The 15,487-nt window shown below is 42.0% G+C and overlaps 1 protein-coding gene and 1 long non-coding RNA gene across 13 annotated transcripts in view; one reads left to right on the forward strand and one right to left on the reverse strand.

Annotated features, from left to right (window-relative positions):
* DGKG (diacylglycerol kinase gamma) overlaps positions 1–15,487 on the forward strand; it is a 298,101-nt gene that overhangs the window by 169,634 nt on the left and 112,980 nt on the right. For 8 of the 10 annotated variants that reach the window (XM_056819854.1, XM_056819856.1, XM_056819859.1 and 5 more), the window contains 2 exons: positions 328–417; positions 4,620–4,771. In XM_056819854.1, coding sequence (XP_056675832.1) covers positions 328–417; positions 4,620–4,771 — 242 coding nt within the window. The remainder of the gene's footprint in view (positions 1–327; positions 418–4,619; positions 4,772–15,487) is intronic. The other 2 variants (XM_056819855.1, XM_056819858.1) reach the window with 1 other exon arrangement.
* LOC103093116 (uncharacterized) overlaps positions 1–15,487 on the reverse strand; it is a 79,952-nt gene that overhangs the window by 34,535 nt on the left and 29,930 nt on the right. The window lies entirely within an intron of this gene.

The following is a 15,487-nucleotide window of genomic DNA, read 5'->3' on the forward strand; positions in this document are numbered from 1 at the left end:
GTAGTGGGTACCTACTTCATGGACCATACCAGATAGATGCTGGGAACCATCAGATCGAATTCTACCTACTTTTATTCTAACATCCTTCTTATGAGAATTTTACCAGGAAATCTACTGGCTAGCTAAGGGGGAAATGAGGGTATTTTCACTTTGCACCATCTGTTGGAGTAGCTGTGGGGACCTAAATCTCACTCACTGTTTCTATTTTTCACCCTATCTTGGTCAACTGTCACTAAATACCATGAAGTCAGTAGTCCATTGGGTGGGGTCCATTGACCAAATCTGATGCTCTCTCATACCAATGCCTTTTCTTCCATTGGATTACAGATAAGATTAATTTTATTGAAGATCCAAAAGTGGCGATCCTGCCTCTGGGAACAGGGAATGACCTTTCCAGGTGTCTGCGCTGGGGAAGTGGTGAGATTTTATTCCCATTAGAGATCTACCCATAGGCAGAAGGGTCTATGAGGATAATGCATTGAATTGCCCATACATAGCACATATTTCAACTACAGAATCTTAGGGCTTAAAGGGGGAGCCCTGCTCACTATTATTTTTGTTGTTATTACTATCGTTATTATCACCATCATCATGATTTTGTTTTTCAAGTCTTTATGTTCAATGTTATATAGATAAAATCATCCTGAGGCAAGTTACTATCTTATTATGCATTGATGATTAGTGTTTGATGGTTTTATTAATGATTAGTAATAATAATTGATAATTATTATCAACAAGAATTTATTAAACCACCTACTGTGTTCCAGTCACTGCACAAGTGAGGTTAAAAAAAAAACAGATAATCCCTGCCCTTGAAGAGCTTATACTCTGTTGGAGAGATATGACATTCATAGATAAATAGGCTAAATACAAAAATAAATACACAATGATTTAAAGTTGGAGCCCCAACAACTGGAGGAACCAAGGAAGGATCACTTAAATTTAGCCTTGAAGACTCAGGAATTCCAAGGAGAAGAAACAAGATGCCTCCTATTTAGCACAGTGCAGAGTGAGAGGAGAGAGGGAGGGGGACAAAGGGAGAGAGATAGAACCAGAGAACTCCAGGAATGCTAGCCTAGATAAAAGGCACACAGGAGACAGAATGTCACCTCCTGGGAACAAATTTGGCTGGAATGTAGAGGATTTGAGGAGAATCATTTCTAATCAGCCTGGAGAGATAGACTGGAGCCAGACTGTAATGGGCTTAAATGTCAAAGAGAGGAGTTCCTATTGTACTCTGAAGGAAATGGGGAGCTACTGAATGTTTTTGAGCAAGAGAATGACCTGCACATTAGAAAGACCAGTTTGGTAGTTGTGTGGAAAATGTACTGGAGAGACAAGAGATTGGCTCTACAGAGACCAGTTCAGAGGCTAATGTAAAAAGTTGAGACAAGAAGTGGTGAGGAACTGGACCAGAATGGTGGAACAGAGAAAAGGAGCTGGATACAAAGGATATGAAGATTTTGAGGAGGTAGAAATGACAAGACTTGGCAACAGCTTGGATATTGAAAGAGGGATGGGGGACAGGATCAGAAGATAGAGAGGGAGAGGATGACTCCTCAGAAGAAAATGCCACCCCATACCATCCCCTGATCATAAAATTTTAGTAAGTAGCTGAGGTGGGATTTGAACCCTTATCTCCCTGACTCCACCTCCAGTGCCTTCCCCATTAGGCATCACTAAAAGTAATATAGAGTGTTCTTATTAAGTAAGACAGGACTGGTACCATGGAGATCTCCTATCATGTGGGGAGTGGGTCAGCCCTCCCTGACTCCTTCCCTCCAGGCAGTAAATTCCAAACCCCTGCCATTGTCTTTCTGAGGTATCCAAGTGGCAGGTGGCTTTTACCATTCTATTCAGTCTCTTTAAGTTAGTGCCTCCTTCCTATGTGCTGAATGGGGAGAGAAAAGGAATCTAGAGAACACACAACCCCTGCCCTCAGGGAATTTTCAATCTAGCAGTGCTGTCAGCTACATGGGTGGAACACTAACCGGAAGTACTCACAGGGGCAGCAAATGGCCCAACCATCTCCAAGGACAGGGGCCACATAGAAGTGTGGAGTCAGGACCAAGGACAGAAACCAGGACTGGTGCTAGGTCACTGCTGGCTAGTTAGCCTCCAGCTGGGGCAAATTAGAGTTGACCTCAGTTCCCAGACTGACTGCTTCCTCTTTTAACCAAATCTTATTGCTAACTAGATGCTATGCTCTCCTGTTTCTATGTTGGAGGAAAATGGGCAAAGATTTGAAATTCAACATCTAGTATTTGGCCATTTTCAATCACATCCAACTCTTCATGACTCCTTTGGGGTTTTCTCTTGACAAAGATACTGGAGTCATTTGGCCATTTCCTCCTCCAGTTCATTTGCAGATGAGTAAACTGAGGCAACAGGGTTCAGTGACTTGCCCTGGGTCATAAAGCTAATAAATGCAAATTTAGGGTCAGGGTTAGGGTTCACACAGCTAGATATGAACTCAGGGTTTCCTAACCCCAAGTCTAATGCTTTAACTATTGAGCCTCTTAGCTGTCCCACTAAATGTGGTGCCCTGGAGCAAAGTTCTAATAATACTTGGTGGCAACCTTCTAATCCTCTCTCTCTTGCTCACCCCAGATAGCCATGATGTTGCCTAACCATATCATTTCTATCTTCACCACACTTCTCAGGTACATCAGTTTTCCCCTCACACACACACCTGTTGCAGGTCCTCATCACTTCCTACCTGTGCCATTGAAAAGCCCTCTGATTATTCTTCCTGGCTCAAGTCTGTCTACATCTTCAGTCCATCCTTCACATAGACACAAAAGTGATTTTGCTGAAGTGTAGGTCTGATGATGTCACCCATCAACTCAAGCAAACACAGTGGCTTCCTCTTACTTCTAAAAGCAAAGATGGAATCCTTTGTTTGGCACTGAAGGACCTCCCTTCCATTCTAGATGACGCTGGTCTCACATGCTACCAAGGAATTCCCCAATGCCTTGCCTTTGTGCCTGTTGTTCCCCCACACCCAGAATGTTCTCTCTTCTCCTCTCCAGTCTCTGGCTTTCTCCAAGACTCACTTCAAATCCCACCTTCTTCAGTAGACCCTTTCCAGGATCTCCAACTCTCTCCCCACTTCTTCCATATTATCTCCCATCTACTCTGTAGAGGCTATCTTTTTTTTACATCTTCACTCCGATCCCCATCAGAATGTAAGTACCCTGAGCCTCGACTCAGTGTTTTTGCAATCCCAGAGCTTATCACAGTGCCTGACAAGTATTAGGTACCTGATAAATGGTTATTGATGGATGGATGGATTGATAGTGATGGAGCATTCATCAAGTACCTGCTATGTGTCCGGCATTATACCCACCTCCTAACCTCCACCATCCTCCAAGCCTGTGATCCCAGGACATTCTTTCAACCTTGGACATGTAGACCTAGGTCTGTTTTTCATTGTTATTTGTTAATGGGCATGGGATTTCATGAATGTAGAGAGCTCCTAGTGATGCCCTTCCTTCCTTCCTTTCTTTCTTCTTTCCTTTCCAATGTGAATGGGCACTTACTCTATAGTCTTAAAGAGTTTGCTGAAAGGTGAAATGACTCACCCAGGATCATACAAGCATGAAGCAATAGAGGCAAGACTCAAACACAGGTCTATCTGATTCAGAGTCCTGCTCTATATCCACTATGATTATAATAATAATTGTTATTAACTATAATATATAAACTGAGAGGCAACAGGTCAGACTTGATCTGGCCACCAAGCAGACTTCCCTGAGAGGCTGTATAACTCACAATAAGTTATGTATCTCTCAGTGCTCCCAAAGAATTCTCTAAGACCTTATATTGCAGAGAAGGGGGCAGCTTCCATTGGTAGAGGGAGTTTCCTCCCCCAGTAGCTCTTTCTGTCAATGAAATCACATGCCAGTCTTTATCTCTAATACAAATTGAACAATTCTCTCAACAAACACAAAAAGTCAAATAAAGAAAACAAAGGCCAAAATCTTATCCCAAACCCTTCACCGTTAACAAGGCACAACTATTGGCCAGCAAAGAACAAAAAAGATTTTTTTTCTAAGTCTCCATCTGCGATTGACTCCAGTTCTAGCACCATTAGACTTATAACTGGTCCTTTCATTTTCCTTTCTTTTCTTTCTTACATAGCTGAACACAGACTTCTGAGTTCTCTCTGTCCAATCTCACCAAGGCCTTTCCTCATTTCCTTGGATGTTGTATAGTTATCACTTTCTAGCCTTATAATATTTCATTAAATCAATATAACTAATTTATCCAACTGTTTTCAAACTGGGGACATATAGGTTGTTTTCCATTCTTTGCCATTATCAGTAGAACAGCTATGGATAATTATGTTTTTACAGTTAAATTCTCTTTCTCCTTTCTTATGATGTTTTAGAGAGAGAGGCCTAGAAATGGTGTGACTGGATCAAAATTCATAATCAGTTTCATGATCCTATCATGGCCATATTGTTCTTCAGAACCCATCCCATTTAGAGCCATCTGCCAAACCACCAACAATGTATTAAAAGTGCTCTATGTCTGTGCTGATGGCTGACCTGTTGTCTTTGCTGACATGTTGACTGTTTCTGATGTAATGGTGAATATAATGTGATGCTCCCTAGGTTACGAAGGTGGCAGTTTGACCAAAGTCCTAAAGGACATTGAGCAAAGTTCCGAGGTGATGCTGGATCGATGGCAACTTGACATCACCCCCAAAGGTGGAGAGGATGTTGCTTCATACTGCACGTTCAATAACTATTTCTCTATTGGTGTGGTGAGTTGACCAGGAATCTTTCTTTCCTTCTAATGAGAGAATAGCTGAGATGAGGAAAGGACAGCATCTGTGCCTGGTCCCAATTCCTCCCCTATTGGTTTCCCATTTCCCTTCTTCCCCTGACTCTGGAAATGATCTGTCCATTAGCAAACTATTCTTGGGCTCTAGAGGTGCACAGACCCAATAAAATCTATCATGAGCCCAGGTAAGTGAAAAAAATTAATCAAACGAGGTTGGAGTTTTTCAAAAGGAAAACTTATTAAAGAATAATACAATTAAAGGCAGTTTTAAGGATCTATAGTAATATAGAAACAAATGATGAGTTGATGAAATTTGATTTTTTTCAAGAAGGAAGGAAAAGAGGGAGGAAGGGAAAAAAGGAAGGAGAGAGATAGAAAAAAGAAAAGAGAAAGAAAGGGAAAGAGATTGTTTTTTATCTTTTTTTATTTAAGAATATTTTTCCATGGCTACATGATTCATGTTCTTTCCCTCCCCTTATCCCACCCCCTTTCCATAGCCAATGAGCAATTCCACTGGATTTTACATGTATCATTGATCAAGATCTATTTCCATATTATTAAGATTTGCGATAGAGTGATCATTTAGAGTCTATATCCCCAATCATATCCCCATTGAACCATGTGATCAAGCAGTTGTTTTTCTTCTGTGTTTCTGCTCCCACAGTTCTTTCTCTAGAGGTAGATACATTCTTTCTCATAAATCCTTCACAATTGTCCTGGGTCATTGCATTACTGCTAGTAGCAAAGCCAATTACATTAGATAGTGCCATAGTATATCAGTCTCTTGTGTATATGTTCTCCTGGTTCTGCTCCTCTCACTCTGCGTCAATTCCTGGAGGTCGTTCCAGTTCACATAGAATCCCTCCAGTTCATTATTCCTTATAGCACAATAGTGTTCCATCATCGACAGATACTACAATGTATCCAGCCATTCCCCTCTCGAAGGGCATCCCCTCATTTTTCAGTTTTTGCCACCACAAAGAGCGCAGCTATGAATATTCTTGTACAGGTTTTTTCCCCTATGATCTCTTTGGGGTACAAACCCAGGGGAAAGAGATTGTAAAGGTATCCAAATAGCAAAAATCATGACATAAGCATAACTGATATATAGATGAATCCGTTTTGGCATTCTTATGTGATATAATTGGTAAAAATCTTGTCATCTGGTCAAGGGATTTGACTTAGCTCAGGGCTCAATATAGAGGTCCACCACCAAGGGGCACACTATCTAAGGCAAAGCCACTTTGAGACATATGCCACCCTGAGGATCTTTTTAACATGCTTCAGTTTCACTGCTGGCCACGAGAGGTCGCTCAAGTCTGCGAATGAATGGGTCACTCTAATCATGGTGGTGCTGCTCCCAATTCCACTTCAGAAGTAGCTTTTCTTTTTAAAATTCTCGTTCTCCTTTGCTCTAGTCCTCGAGATGAAATATTGATCAAATATTAAAATAGGAAAGTCACTGTTTTCTGTTCCGAGCTCAGTGATATGTTCCTAGCCTGCACACCCCTGTCTAATAAAGAGGAATGGAGAAAGGCAGATTCCTACTATCCTCTCTCACTCTTAAGGGTCCACGGAAAGTAAGAAAGTAATCTTTTTTCCTCTTCCCTTACCCCCAGCTCACAAGGCTGCTAGAGCCATAGTGCCTGCTGGTCTTCGAAGGTCTGATCAACTGGACACCAGTGGTCATGTCACTGTCTCTGCCTTTCGCAGCTCAGTAGGGATTCCGTGGTCCATCTCTCAACCTCTCTGCCTTGCTCATCCCATGACAGAAAGTAGACAAAGAGAGAAAAGGAACAACAAAGGCAAGACAGTGCTGTTCTTTTTTTCATCATTATCAGAGAGGTTTTCTTGGAACCTTGGGGCAATCCCACTTCCCTTATCGTCCCACAGAAGAGTTAGAGGCCAACTCATTTCTGTGAGTACATATAATGTTCATAGGGATGTGTGTACACATATGTGTATCATGTATATCACCTATGTCTGTACAAACCTGATTCCATGTGATGCCAATGCAAGTTTGGCAACTCCCATGTAATTTAGAGTCTAACAGGTTGGTTGGGGCACCAAGAGTTAAGTGACCTACATCTAGGAAGTGTCAGAGGCAGGACTTGAACTCAGTCTTTTTGACTCCAATGTCAACCTGCTTTCCTTAACTCGTTTTAAAATGAGGCACTGGGGCTAACAGAGTTACATGGCTTGTCCACCTAGTAAGTGTTGGAGGACATATTGGAACTGAGGACGATGAGTCTTCCTGATTCCAAGCCCTGTGCTCTATCCATCATGCCACCTAGATGTGATTAGGTTCTATACCTAAGTTATGCTAGCTGTGGGATTCTGGGCTCTAATACTCGAAGTTGCAGAGGTGGTACCAACTTACATCAGTAGTGGAAGTTCTCTCAAGAGTTTCCTATAGCAGGGCAATACCAGATCAAGTCTCCATAACCTCTAACCTTGGTAGATGTCTTAGCAGCATTTGACACCATCAATCTTTTTTCAAAACCATTTCCTCTCTTGGTTTCCATGGCAGTGTTCTCTCTTGGTTCCATTCCTATCTCTCTGCATCTTCTGTTGTTTCTTTTTCCTCCCCTTGTCTCCTAATGGAGGACATTACTCAAAATTCCATCCTCAGAATCCTCCTCTGTATTTTTTCTTTAGGTAATAGTATTCCATCTGTAGGTTTCATCTCTATCCCAGAACCTCGGGTATCATATCACTCACAGTATACAGATCACCTCTGCATTGTCTCAGATATTTATCATGGGTTTTTTCCCTTTCTCACAAATGCCACAGAACTCAAGTCCCAAACTAAATGGATCACTTCTTTTGACCTCCCAAAAGCTTTCCCTTTCTTATTGCCATCAGTTTTACCACAGTCCTCTCAGTCATCTGTGACTCATCCATCTCCATTCCTCATGTCCACTTAATGGCCAACTCAGCAAAAAAAAAAAAAACCTGAATTTGGAGTCAGAGGTTCTAGGTTCAAATTCTGATTCCTTGTTTCTTCTGTGTTTTTGGATAAGCCAAGTCATCTGGACACCCTGACCCTAAGTTTCTTGAGGTGTAAAATAGGATCCAAGCTAGCATCCCTCCTTGCCTCCTCATTTCCAACTGGAGTAAATAGGTTGTCTGGGATGCTTTCTTCTTCATCATATTAACTATATTTGCAAAGTGCGTTAGGGTTTGGGAAGCACTTTGAACACACAGCATCTCATCTGATCCTCCTGAGAGCTCTACAAACTATTATCACTGCATTGTTCCCCTTTTAAAAAAGATCAGTCACCTCCCTTGGCTCAAAATTCTCCAGAATTAACAGTTGAAAGTCAAAATTCATTCATTAGTCGTGAATCCAGAAGAATGGATTAAATACTTCCCAGGAGCCAAGCTAAACAGCAGGAATGCAATGACCCCAAATAACGAACCCTTTCAGAGGACCTTCTTTATTTCTAGTCAATGCTACCACCATCTTCTGTCTCCTCCAGCCTCAACACAAGCTCTCCACTTTAAGCCAACTGCTTTCCTTGGCTGTCCCCCAAATGCATCCTTCTCGTGCATAAAAAGAGGGTTGGGTTTGCATCGCGGCTTTCTGCCACAGATCTGGATCATGAAGGCCAGGATCAAAACCAGAACTTCTCCAGGGTCATGTGGGTAGGAATAGAGTGGAAATTAGAACTCAGGTCCTTCCTTGGACTCCAAACCACTCTACCACTGAGTCATAAAAAGTTTTGGAAGGGAGCAACCAATTCAAACAGTCTTTTCTTATCTCCAACAACACCCAGGACAATGCCTAGAATGGACACTCCCTAAAGATACTTGTTAGATAAATTAATAAATAGGTGTAGCAGTTAATAAATTAATTGTCTGACATAATGACTGAACTGTCTTCACCTGAATACTCCAAATTCACCAGAAGATTAATTATAACTCATGGCTAATTAATTCTAGTGTGTAATTAATTTATCCAAGAAATACAAAAGACCAGCTGGTCCTCCCTTGGGGAAAGGACCCAGCTGAAATGCCAGAGCATTGCTGACCATTTGTTCTGGCCAAGGTGTCTGGATAGGTGGCAGTTTTGATGTTCTGCCCTGCTGACAGCAGGCTCATTTAGTAGAACCATATGTCCTATATGGGAAGAATCTGGCCATGCTCGCATTACTTTTTATCCACATCAAATTCTCGTTTATCCTGTGTTTCTCCTAACATTTTATTGCAAGGTCAGAGAATCATATTATCACGGACTCTGAGTAGAAAAGGACTTCCTAGGCCAACCTTATTGCTTTATTTTTTCCCCCAATCTCCCCTTTATGAAGATGAGGATCAAGTAAATACAGTTGATGTTTGGTATAGTAAAGAGGGGACTGGATTCAAAACCCACAGTCACTTGACTGCTCTGTGACTCAGTTTCCTCCTCTGTAAAATGAGGAGACTAGCCTTTGGGGCCTCTAAAGCCCCTTTTGTGACCCTTTGCTGTATCTTGCCCAGCCAGGGTCCTATAGCTAAGAACAGAATAAGAACATGAATTCAGGTCCAATGACTCTTTTCACTGTTGTTATTTGGTCACTTTCAGTCATGTCTGCCTCTTCATGACCCTATTTGGGGTTTTCTTGGCAAAGACTAGAGTGGTTTGCCATTTCCTTCCCCAGCTTGTTTTACAGATAAAAATACTGAGGCAAACAGTATTAAGAGACTTTCCCAGGGTCACACAGCAAGTAAGTGTCTGAGGCTGGATTTGAACTTGGGTCTTCCTGACTCTAGTAGAGCCTGGCATTCTATCTGCTAGGGTACCAACTAGCTGCCCTTTTTTTTTCCTTTTCTCTGTACTTACCACCTTAGCTCCAAATCCTGTAATGAGACCACAAAAACCAGCTCAAGAGCTTGGAGGACCTCAAAGACTTTTGAAGTCAAACCTCTCACTCTACAGATAAGGAAACTGAGGCCTGAGAAGATTATGATTTTCCCCAAGGCCACACATAATGTCATAGGACCTTAGCAATCATTTAGTCCAATCCCCTCATTTAAAGAGGAAAAAATTGAGGCAGAGAGAGAGAAAGTAATGTACCCAACTCCACATGGAATCATGGAATTGTAGTGAGGGAAAGGAGCTGCGAAATCCTTAGGCAGAGAGCTCTTCTGCCTCCGCCACCCATAGCAGATATTGTCTGTGTTTGCACATTCATTCTTTCCAGTTTGAAGAGGGCCACTCTTGACAAAGTTGGTTACCGCCATGCAGCCTGAACTGAGGCCAGGCCTGACATTTGCAGATGGCCTTGCTCCTTATTTGACTTCCTAAACTTGGTAGGGCTACATGCATTAGATGGATTTTTTCCCCCAAGTCAGTGTGTAGTGAACCAGCCTACCCTTTACTTCCCTGTTTGTACTGATTATCAGACACTCTAGGCAAAGAAGCCTTGTAAATACTGCACACACTGCATCATTATTGAAAAATGTTTGCTGCCTGTCCTGCATAAAATGCTCCCATCCCCACACTAGGGCCAGGGAGCTAAGCTATTTTTCCAGGGGCAATAATGAGTTTGCACTAATCAATGCATACTACCCTCTGTGGTCTCATTAGGACAAATAGCACCTGGTCACCAGGGATGGGGGCTCAGAGTATGACGAAGGAACAGAACCAAACTAACAAGGTTATCCCCAACGTTCACTGCCTTAGAGACATTCTAACTGTTGTTATTTCCAAGTGCCATTTGAACACAGATAAACAAACAGGTCTTTTAGGCTTAATAGGGATCCGGCATTCCAGCCATGGTCCCTTTGACTGATGCCACCAGCAGCTGAAGGTTTCAGACACTTGCCACCCCCCACTTCCCCTGGCATCCTCCTCGCCATCCTTTATTTGGGGTTTGCAGAAATGCCAAAGCATAAGAGATATCACTGACAGGAAGTTTTGATTACAACATAATTCCTGGGCCATTTGTAGCTGTGGAGTCCCCAGAGACCTTGGATGTCCCCAACCCTTAAGGTGAGGAAAGGGCAACAACTGGTTTGTAGATGGGGTGATGCACATTCCCAAAGCTAGTAAGGGACCCAGGGGCTGGAGGGAAATCTTCACACACTACCCCCATTACCAATCATCCATACCATCATTAGAATACAGAATTTTAGGGCTGGAGAGTTGCCATGAGGTTAGCCACTAGGAGAGGAATGTTTTGGCCAGAACAACTCATGATACAAGATAAAAATAGCAAACAGTACCCTCAGCCCCATGAAGGCATTTCCCCCTTTTGCAATGATGGCAACCGAACCCTAAAATCAAGGGTACAGATGGGGAGCAAAGAATCATTCAGCTTCTAGAACATTGACGGGCCCTTAATTTAATTGTTAATGCTTTAAATGTGCCATTTTTGTCCATCAATCAATAAGCAGATATAGTACTAGAGGAAATTAGGAGGAAATGACTCATAGCCGTATTGGCATTCTTGCTATGGTTGAAAATCAAAATAGAGTAACATTGCAGCAGAAGGGATCCCATACATTTCCTTCATCAAGGTGACTAGGGGAGTTCATTTTGTCTTTGCATTCAAAGGTAATCAAGAAACAGAGTTTCCTCCGCAAACTGATCATCATGAAAATAGTCCATAAGAGCTTATGAGCTTTTGGCCTCTTTCATTTCATTATCCTGAGTTGTCTCTTCCAGCAGTTTTTTCAGTATCTTCCCATGCCCACCTTTGCACTGAAGTTACCAAGTGCCAAGGCGAATGTTGACTCAAATTTGGAGGGGCCGATCAAGTTCTTTGTAGAATTTCTTCACTTTTTTATCTCCTGCAAGAGAAACTGGAGCAGCAGTTTCAGTGGATAGATCACCAGACTTGGAGTCAAGAAGACCTGAGTGTGAGCCCTACCTGAGACACTAACCAGCTCTGTGATCAAATCCAACCCCTTCTTTTTATAGATGAGAAAACCAAGGTCTATGGAAGTTAAGTGACTTCATCGGTCGATAGACATAGATCCAGAAGAGATATTAGGGTCCAACTTCTCATTTTAGAGATGAGGGCAAATGACTCACTCATCCGGGGTCACAGAGCTGGTTAGTGTCTCAGGTAGGGCTCACACTCAGGTCTTCTTGACTCCAAGTCTGGTGATCTATCCACTGAAACTTCTGCTCCAGTTTCTCTTGCAGGAGATAAAAAAGTGAAGAAATTCTACAAAGAACTTGATCGGCCCCTCCAAATTTGAGTCAACATTCGCCTTGGCACTTGGTAACTTCAGTGCAAAGGTGGGCATTGGGAAGATACTGAAAAAAACTGTTGGAAGAGACAACTCAGGATAATGAAATGAAAGAGGCCAAAAGCTTATAAGCTGGCTACTCATAACTACCATTTAGAGAGGCAGTATGCTGTAGTGTAGTGATGGTGAACCTTTTGGAGACTGAGTGCCCAAAGTACAACCCTCACACCATATGTGAGACCCCCTGCCTTACTCCAAGGGAGAGCTCCCATTGATCTGCTGAGCAGAAGGGCAGGTGCAGTGGAGAGGGGCAGGGGAGCAGCCCCCTCCGGCACACTCTGGTATATATACCATAGGTTTGCCAACAGAGCTGTAGTGGATAGGGTACCCAACCTGAAGTCAAGAAGACCTGAGTCAAATTCCATCTCGGATACTTAATACCTGTTGACTCCAAGCAAATTATTTTGTCTCAGCCTCAGTTTCCTCAACTGTAAAATGTGGAGAGTGAATTAAATGGCCTCTATGATTTCTTCTAGCTCTGAATTTATAATTTTGTGATGGTCAATAAGAGTTTGAATGTACTGGATCTAATAAAATTCACATCTACATGTTTAAAAAAATGAAAGTTATCTGAATAAGTAACTAGTTACTGATTAGAAGTCATTTCAGCTGTGTGACCTTGAGCAAGTCACTTAATCCCCTTTGCCACTTCTTTGCCTTAGAACCAATACACAATATGGATTCTAAGATGGAAGGTAAAGGGTTTTTTAATCATTTCAATAGTGGAACAGCAAGGTGGCTCAGTGAATTGAGAGCCAGACCCAGAGTCAGGAAGTCCTGAGGGGTTCAAAACCCCTCAGATACTTCCTAGCTCTTTGACCCTGAGAAAATCACTTTCGTTGCCTAACTCTTATCACTCTTCTGCCCTGGAACCAATATGGCATTGATTATAAGACAGAAGGAAAGGTTTCATTTTCTTTTTAAGTCATTGTAACATCAGTAGTTCATATGTAGTCAGATCGCTTTTTTTAATGTTGGGGGGGGGGGAAGAAAACCACTTTAGGCCATCAGAGCAATTCCAATTTGACCAATTCAAAATAGTTAACAATTCAAAAAAATAGGAAATGAACAAGAAAAAAGCCATCACCTCTATCACTGTGTCCTAGTGAAGTCTGAAAAGTGCAAAACAGTCACCACAAGCAAGAGGTAGCAAAACTACTAAAAACTATCTCAGGCAGAGAACAGGTCACCTCATTAGCACACAGAGAAAAGGGGCAGGCAAGGGCCACACTGCTTTAGAATATCAGCTAGTTTTCAAAATATTATGGAAGACAATAATGAAAGGTAATGAGCAGTCTTGTCTCCCAAAACAATGAAAAGCAGCAGAAAAGAAAGTCAGTCTAAGAAGATCTTGGCGTGAAACCTACCTAAACCAATCATTCCAAGAGAGTTGTAAGATGGAACAGAGGTGCCAGTGTTTCTATGCCAATCTATTCCTCAATGTTGGTGAAACTATTGTACTTGGACTACACAAACAAGGAGAAATGGTACCAAAGAAAATGAAACCAAGAAGATTAACTGGACATACACAAAAGTCCATCCAGGAGGCAACTACATTTTAAAAGAATCCATTTTGGGGGCAGCTGGGTGGCTCAGTGAATTGAGAGCCAGGCCCAAAGACAGGAGCTCCTGAATTCAAATCTGGCCTCAGATACTTCCTAGCTTTGTGACCCTGGGCAAGTCACTTCATCCCTACTGTCTAGCCCTTACCACTCTTCTGCCTTAGAACCAATATACAGCATTGATTCTAAGATGGAAGATAAGGGTTTAAAAATAAGAATCCATTTTCTAAGTATCTCAAGATGATGATGACATCTGAAAAACAGAAAAGATGCCAGACTGGATAATTATCAAGAAAAACTGACCAAGATACTTGCTATCAACTCATACATCTATTTTCTTTTCCTTATAAAATCTTGATAGAAATGGTCTAAAACTCCACTGGGGGTTTCCTTGATGAAAATATAAAACAGAAATACTCAAGCTTTTGAATAGAATTTTCTACAGAAGGCCACATCTTTCCAGTCTCATAGTGAAGAGAATATAAGGTCCTACTGTGTGCTGGTTGTTGATTATAAAAGTATTTCACTGAGTGGAGGGAAATGTAGCCTCAAAAACTCTTTAAGTGAGGTATCTTTCTCTTTAAATTATGTATACATTGGAGTGTTCATAGGTTGTATTCCACCCCAAATAGAACACAAGCTTCTTGAGGGCAAGAATTAATCAGTGCCTACTCTGTGTCCAACCATAGAGATACAAAGACAAAAAGAAAATAGTCCAAAAATGAAAGCACTTAAAAATACATCAGTATAAGACAATGGTATGCATGTAATCATACATATACATATATAAGCCAAATGTATACAAAGCATTTGCAGGGTAACTGGAGGAGAGACTCCAGTCCCAGAGAGAGATCCGGAGGCTTCATATAGAAGTAGCATTTGAGGCATCTTGTTTTTCATTTTGTCTGGGTGTCCTCAGCACCCAGCACAGTGCCTCGCATGGAACAGGACCTTAATAAATGTTTGCTTGATTAGATTAGCCTGGCATACTTATCCAATCTGCAGCTAGGCCAAAACAGAGGAGAGAAGCTAGCATGTGGGTGATAGAATTAGAATCAAAACCATCTTGACAGCTTACTATGATGGGATGAAAATTCAGGGAGACCAATTTTAAAGAGATAAATATAAATATCTATTCTCTGGTTCCAAAAACTTCAGAATGCCAGATTTAGAGGTGGGTGAGGATTGTGGCTAGTTAATAGTTCTTGGGAGGGAAAAGAGATCTGTGGGTTTTAGTGGACCAGAAGTTGTCTAAGTCTAGATGGGAACCCAAAAGAAGGCATTTATGTGATTAATCACAAGTTGCATTGAGAGAGGCAGAGTGACCAAAACTATCAAGTCCCTTGTACTCTGCCCCAGTGGGGTCACATCTGAGAAGTATGGTGTTCCTTTCTGGATGTCACATTTAAAAAAAAACTCTCACCTTTCATCTTACAATCCATACTGTGTATTGGTTCCAAGGCAGAAGAGAGGTAAGGGCTAGGCAATGGAGATCAAGTGACTTGCCCAGGGTCACATAGCTGGGAAGTGTCTGAGGCCAGATTTGAACCCAGGACCTCCCATCTCTAGGCCTGGCTCTCAATCCACTGAGCTACCCAGCTGCCCCCTGGATGCCACATTTTAAAGAGCAAGGGCCCCCCCAGACCCAAAGAAGGGTTACTGAGATGATGAGGAAACTAGAGACTATGGGAAAGAATTGAGGATACTGAGCCTAAAATTGAAAGGTCTTAGAGGGCACGTGGGAAGTCTGCAAGCTTCTTGAAGGTAAGAATTCTCATCTTTGTCTTTGTGCCCCATAACCCAGCCTAGTGGCTGGCACCAAGTAAGGCCTTGATAAATGCCCACTGGTCAAGGGAAGGGTTTCAAGGGTGGTCACCTGAAAATAGGGCAAG

Source organism: Monodelphis domestica, chromosome 2 (assembly GCF_027887165.1).
Source record: "Monodelphis domestica isolate mMonDom1 chromosome 2, mMonDom1.pri, whole genome shotgun sequence".
NCBI classification, from domain to species: domain Eukaryota; kingdom Metazoa; phylum Chordata; class Mammalia; order Didelphimorphia; family Didelphidae; genus Monodelphis; species Monodelphis domestica.